The sequence below is a fragment of the Otolemur garnettii genome, unplaced genomic scaffold (genome assembly GCF_000181295.1).
Source record: "Otolemur garnettii isolate 467f Iridium unplaced genomic scaffold, OtoGar3 scaffold00003, whole genome shotgun sequence".
In the NCBI taxonomy this organism is placed as follows: Eukaryota; Metazoa; Chordata; class Mammalia; order Primates; family Galagidae; genus Otolemur; species Otolemur garnettii.
In genome coordinates this window covers 7,376,890-7,383,902 of record NW_003852398.1, presented here as the reverse complement: position 1 = coordinate 7,383,902, position 7,013 = coordinate 7,376,890, and the positions used below count along the sequence as shown (strand labels likewise).

Below are 7,013 nucleotides of genomic sequence, written 5' to 3'. Positions count from 1 at the left end.
TTTTGGTATTTCTGCAAAAGGACTAATATTTTATATTTCTGTCTCTGCATTCATCTCTGAGCTTATATTAATATGTTTTGCAATGACTAACTTTTGCAAATCATATTTTAGACATGATTTGCTGCTGTTAGAACTGTCGACATTGTCTTAGGATATTTGCCAAGATCCCTGAGCCTTTTCTATGTCCCCAAGGCAGCAGTTGAAAATATGCATATGACCACAGGACCCAGGCCAGTAACAGAATGAAGAGTTGAGTAAAGGCTGGTGATTAGAGGGACCTGCTATTCTGTCAGCTAGCTACAGCCAGAGAGAAGCCCTGGCCAGTATTGCTGGGGCTCTTCATTTTTCAAAAGGGGGGGAAATTTGCATATTTTAATATAATCTATTTTTATATGTTGTTTTGAGATGCTGGCAACAAATTCAACAGATTTTGAAGACAATGGGCTTCCGGACTCTGGATTTGTACCTTAGGTCTAAAGCAGTTGTTTCTTAGCTAGTTAAAAACTAAAGCAAAACAAAACAAAAGAAAAACACCAGCAATAAACTCGTGAGAATAAAAGAGAGACCTGTTTCTTTGTTTTCTCTTTGCAGACTGGTATAGGGGATACCTCATAAAGCACAAAATGTTACAGGTAAGGTCAAGGAGTTCTTATCTGGGACCATCTCTTCATCGTGGATGTCTTCATGTGGCTCTGCCATCCTACTGGGGCAATTCTTTCCACTATTGGGCTTGAGCAAACCTGACCTCTAACCCCCTCCCCCCACCCCCTGCACGTGCTCTGTGCCCTCTGTAATCTACACCCTGGTACTCACTGTGCCTCGAATCCCTTCTTGTCTCCCTTCTTTGATCTCTAAGGCCCCCTCTGGTGCTGCTTCTCCCTGAAGCCTCTCCTGATATGCTGCTCATTTATGGTTTCTCCCCCCCCCCTAGTCCCCATGGAACTGTGCGTGTTTTATTTGAAAGGAATCATCTGCTGTCTTCCTTTAGAGTTGTGTGGGGCACTCATTCCTCCCCTCCTCTGTGTAGCCAGCATGATGTAAAGGACAAGCCCAGCCCCTACCTTCAAGTGGTTCCCCCGTTCCAACCCCACACCACACATCCCCACAAGAGCAGGTGCCTGCTTTGCTCATCTCATTTCTCTCATGGCGTCTGGCACAGTGACCAGATGTCCTCACGTATGTACATCGGTTGAATCTATGAAAGAATTTCCAAATAATTGATGAACTTCTCTTGTTAACTGAGCCCAATTATGGAGCAAGGAAATAAGAGAAGCTTCTTCCTTCTTCCCTGACATGCTGTGTTGGGTGGCAGAATCCTACTTTTTCTTTCTAAAGAACAATGAAATAAATCCAGGGAGAAGAGATCTCAAATCTGGCCCAAGTGCAACCAGGGATGCTCACCTTGTTCCTGACTGTGAAGGGTGACTGCTTCCTGGAACTGGGCGGGAGAGGAGCGAATGAATGAGTGGTGCAGATTGTTTTTCAAATGATGCTTCCTTGCAGCCCATCTGATTTATAATGGAGTTGGGGCATCCTTTGAGATCTAGAGCTGTTGTGGGATCTAGAGCAAAATTGATGGAAAACCAGAAGGGCAGCTAAACTAAAGGAGTAGATTTAGAATTCATCCCTTGCTCTGTCTGACTCGGGGGTTATTTCTTTAAAGTTTGAGAGTTTTATCAGTCAGTGGTTTTGTAAAAATATCATGAAGACCTGGGGTCAGTCATTTTTGTAGGGATGTGTCTTTTTATTTTGTTTCATTTTGTTTCCAACAGGGCATTTTCCCCAAATCCTTTATCCACATCAAGGAAGTGACAGTGGAGAAGAGAAGGTATTCGCTGTCCTTGCCAGCTTTGACCGTCCTGTGGCCGCTGGATGACTTTGTGCTGTTTACTTTGAAACTCTGACTTGGCAGATCTGAAGGGTGTTCAGTGTGTCTTCTCCGTGCCTGTGTTTATTTGTGTGTTTCCTTTTCCTTCACTTGATGAGAGATCTAATCTGTGTTGATTTGTGTTCGGATGCGATTCTGGGAGGTATTAATTTGGAGAATTTAACTGGCAGCTGCCTTTGAACTATATTAAAGTAGATTAGTCCTGAGTAAGGAGCCCACCATGGCGGAGGAGGACATTTCCCAGGCAGTTCCTTGAATTTGCATAATGTAATTGCTGTGGCTGGTGGAGGCAGTTCTGCTAATGCCAGGAAGGCCCCTCCCAGCGGCTGCAGCTTAATGCAAATTTGCCAGCATTTTATCTTATTAGCACCTGGGTCTCAATTTCATGCTATTTTTTTATCCACCTTAAATAGAAATACCGAGAACATCATCCCCGCAGAAATTCCTCTGGCACAAGAAGTGACGACGACACTTTGGGAGTGGGGGAGCATCTGGAAGCAGCTCTATGTGGTGAGACTCGAGATTCTGAGCCCCAGAATGGAAGCTGTTTGCCTCTTCAGTTTGGCTCAAGTTTGCAGTTCAGCCTTGAGCAGGGCAGGCTACTGTGGCTTTGGTGACATATCAAAGCACACTCTGTTATGTATGAGGACATCCAGGCCCAAGGAGATTAAGTGACTTTCTCAAAATCACACAGCTGGCTAGTGACAGAGCCATAATAAATGGGGTCTGGTGTAAATGTTATGTTTTTAAACTAGTGCAAAAGTTGTCAAGCTTGAGTATGCATGAGCATCAAGTTGAGAGCTCCAACGGGGTTTAGAAATCTGCATTTTGAATAACTTGGGGATTTGATTGGTAGCCTGCTTATAACACTTTGAGAGATACGGTTCTCTTATATTAATTAACCAATAGCTATTGTCTTCAGATCTAAGCTTTGATCCTCAAAAAATAAAGAGCGTATTTTGCATTTGTTTTCCCTGTTTTGAAGCAAATCGAATTTTCAATCTTCCTTTGATGCTCCGAAGCTCCTAATGAAGGCAATTAGCTAAGCAAACCATTAAGCGGAGAGTGAAAATGTCAACCCAGGCTAACTGCCTGTTTGTTACAGCACTGTGCACACCTGCTGGTATCTGAACACTATTTGTAGACTTACCTTTTATGGTCTTAAAGGTTGACTCCCATGTAGACATTTCATAATATGTTGTAAATGGCATGTTCAATTCTGTAAGTTTCCCAAAAGTTGTAAGGAAAGTTTGAGGGGAAAACAATACCCCTGTGGCTAAAGTGACTTTTTTTTTCTTTGTTGGGGATTCGTTGAGGATACAAAAAACCAGGTTACACTGATTGCATTTGTTAGGTAAAGTCCCTAAAATGTCACAGTCACATGTACCATTTCTATGGCTTAGCATTTTCCCGTAAGACATCTTAGAAGACCAAGTCCTTCCTGCCTTACCTGAGTAAAGAGATCCTTAAAGATCTATTATTTAGTATCAACTTCACGATTCTTGCCATATCTGCATACCACATGTATAATATATACTTAACACTTAAAGTGGCTCCTCTCTGGTAAACCAAAATCAGTTTACATGATGAACTACATAAAACAACAATTCTCTGATTCCCCAGCACTGACCGGGGACCTTACAATTTGGTTCACTTCTGACACTGACTACCTAGAGTTAGTATGAGACTCTACAGAGGTTTAAAGGCTCAATTAATCTCCTAGTCAGTTACCAGATAAGAACAAAGAGGAAGAGAGTTAATCTGTAATTTAAGAAGCAGAATTGCAAACATGCTACATGACTCATCTCTAGGGCTTAATTTGCCCCTGGTTGATTCCTCTTGCAAACAGCCCCCATCCTGAAGCTATCTAGGGGCCCATCCAGAGTGGCTCATTAGCATAAACTCTGGCATGGTTGAAAGGGGATTGTTATGAATAATAAAAGGCATTCCTATCACTTAGGATATTGCAAGGAGCACTTTTTAGGAGCACTGTGTCGGGAAGCAGGGACAAAGACCCTGTATACACACACACATACACATAATATATGCCCATATGTATATTTATTTATTTTACCACACACTTTCCCAAACGGAAAGCCAAAAGTGTAATATGAAGAACATTATTCAAATAGACATAATGGAAATAACACCATGTTTTTAGATTCTTGCTATTGCACCCATCTAAAATTCCGAGCCCAAGATCTTCTCCCTCTTTTTATTAAAAAAGGACGTGAACACATGTATGAGAGGTGTTAAAGGTATCTTGCCATCAAACTGCAACTTTGTCTTTCCCCGAAACAGAAGGATGCAAAGAGAGTGGAAGAGTGTTACTTGACCTTGTGTCTTTGTACCACGAAGAGCTCTCTTGTGTCCCACAGGGTGTGTGTGTGCCACACTTTGGGAATGCTGGTCTAGAAACAGTCCTTTGTCACTGAAGAAAGGGCTCTGGCTTCCAGCCTCAAAGGGCCTGAGCTTTGACCTCCATTATAGCAGGTGTTTGTCAACCTAAAATAATCAAAAGGATCCGAATCTAGTGCAAAGAGAGTTTATTCAAGTGCAAAGTTTAAGGACAGCCTCCTGGGAAGCACGATTCCAAAGAACAGAAGTCAGTGTTTCCAAGTGTAGAGGTCTGGGATCATTTATTGAGACAAAGTTCAGAGAATCTTAACGCCATTTCATCATCTTTTTATATAAAGCTTAATGCATAGGTACAATGATCTGATTAGTTGTGGTGGTCGTTTTCTTTTGGGAAAGACACATTTAGCATTCCTTCCCCTGTAGATGTAAGTCATGGGGTCATTTGCACCCCATGGATGGAGACAGATACAGGAGAGTAAAGGAGGCAGTTTATCTGTAACACATACTGGTGATTGGAAGAGGGGAGAGTTCTGGTCTCCTAGTCAGTTACCAAATAAGAACAATGAAGAAGAGAGTTGATCTGTAATTGAAGAAAGCAGAATTACAGACATGCTACATGACTCATCTCTAGGGCTTAATTTACCCCTTGACATAATAAATTTAGAGGGTCCTGAAATTTTATTTTCTTTTACATGCTCATGGCATTTATGTTCAACAGTATCTTTTTGAACTGAAGTCAGAAATCACCGAATCTTTAATCAAGAAGTGAATGGGATTTTTACGTTTGCTTTTGGGAAATTCTTCTTGCCCAGGGAGAAGAAATCTGTCAATGACAATGCAATCCCTTCATAACTGGGTGGAGAAGCTCAAGCTCTGGCCTGTAAACATGCCTGCCTGACTTTGGCACCGCTTGTCAAATAGATGCTGCCTTAGTCTGTTTGCATTGCTGTAAAGCAGTACTAGAAGCGGGTAAAGAAAAAGGGTTGATTTGGGCCGTAGTTCTGTAGGCTGTACCAGCAGCACGGCACCAGCATCTGCTCCTGATTAGGGCCTCAGGAAGCTTCCGTTCATGGTGGAAGGTGAAGGGGTGGGAGGTGCCAGACTCATTTAAACAGTCAGTTCTGGTAGAAACTAACTAATAGAGAAAGCATTCACTCAGTATAGCAAGGGTGACACCAAGCTATTCATGAAGGATCCTCCCATGTGACCCCAAAACTTCCCACTCCAACCCTGGAGATAAAATTTCAATGTGAGATTTGGAGGGAACCAACATCCAAACTGTACCAGCTGCCCAAGCACCTTGGGCACAGGTGTTTAAGGATTGTTTCCTGTCTCCTAGGCCAGCAAAAAGGAACGTTTCCTCCAGGTGCAGTCCATGATGTATGACCTGATGGAGTGGAGGTCCCAGCTTCTCTCAGGAACTCTGCCCAAGGATGAGTTGAAGGAATTGAAGCAAAAAGTCACATCCAAAATCGACTATGGCAACAAGTAACCTCTCTTTCCTTTGAAAAGATGTTTTCTTCCCCCTCTTCCCCCGCAATCCTCCTTCTTTGCGTTTTCCCTCCCAAGAAGCTTGGTTTCATTTTTAGATGCGAGTTTACCACTTTCTATTTGGGAGAAGACTGTTACCAGTGGCCATGCCTGTGTGCCTTTGTTATCACTCCCCGGGGGACCCGGGACGTGCAAGTGAAGCGAAGGCTTCCTTATCCAGTGGCTATTACCAGGCTGAGAAATTTAGGACACTCATTTAACCTACTTCCAAGGGGTTGGGGAGCACAGCCATGCTGCTTCACTTTCAGCTTACTTGTCATTTTGTCCCTGCATTTGCAAAACTCTCAGTGTGAGACTTAACATCTCTCTTCCCCAATGCGAAATTATCCAAGCTATATGCCATCGGCTAACTCAAGTGCGCATTTTTAAAAGCGTTTCCTCAAAAGGAAAGAGAAACAGACATTGGTTGGAATTTGAATGCCATGAAGTTAAGGAGAAAATGAACCAACTATTTGAGGTGGGGCAGCCCACTGGTACTAATATTATAACTGACACTTACTCAGACCTCATTCTGCACCAGACTCTGTGCTCAGTGTTTTACATACATTGTCTAATTTAATTCGTATGCACCTAACAACTCCATGGAGCTGGCAGTTTTATCTTCCTACTTATTCAGATGAAGAAACTAAGGCTCTTTAGTAGGTTAAGGGTCTTTCCAGAGTGGCGCAGCTAGTATATAGGACAACCAGTATTTAGACGTGGGTGATCTGCCTCCAGAGTCCATGGGCCTCCCCACTCTGCTATTTGGATAGTATTTGAGGGCTGTAAGGGCTCTCTCTTCCTCCTGTTTTTTTGAATGCCCTCTGCACATCCTACTCATTTGCTCAATCATTCCAACAACAAACCAAACATGTATTGAGCACTTAAGCTTGGCTGGATTTCCTGCTACTTGTTGAGCTATAGAAATAAAAGTCCCTGTCCACTAAGAGATCATAGTTCAGTTGAGAGTAAACTGCAGGTAAATTATTGATATGTAGCCTGATAAGTATGATGGTTAGGAAACGAGAGTGCTCTTAATTTGACTTTGAAAAGGAAGTCAAGGAAGGTTTCCTGGAGGAGATGGCTACTGAGCTGAAGTTAAAAGGATAAAGAGTTTTTAAGCAGGCAAAAAAGAAAGAAAGAAAGAAAGAAAGAAAGAAAGGGAGAGCAGAGATTCGTGAGAGAGCATGGCATGCTTTAGAGACAGCAGAATGGGCCAGAAGGCCAGCACATAGCA

General features: G+C 42.7%; 1 protein-coding gene across 1 annotated transcript in view; it reads left to right on the top strand.

Annotated features, from left to right (window-relative positions):
- The window catches only part of DOCK2 (dedicator of cytokinesis 2), a 430,752-nt gene that overhangs the window by 27,460 nt on the left and 396,279 nt on the right, over positions 1–7,013 (top strand). The window contains exons 3-6 of the mRNA XM_023515279.1: positions 592–632; positions 1,773–1,828; positions 2,302–2,398; positions 5,586–5,734. Coding sequence (XP_023371047.1) covers positions 592–632; positions 1,773–1,828; positions 2,302–2,398; positions 5,586–5,734 — 343 coding nt within the window. The remainder of the gene's footprint in view (positions 1–591; positions 633–1,772; positions 1,829–2,301; positions 2,399–5,585; positions 5,735–7,013) is intronic.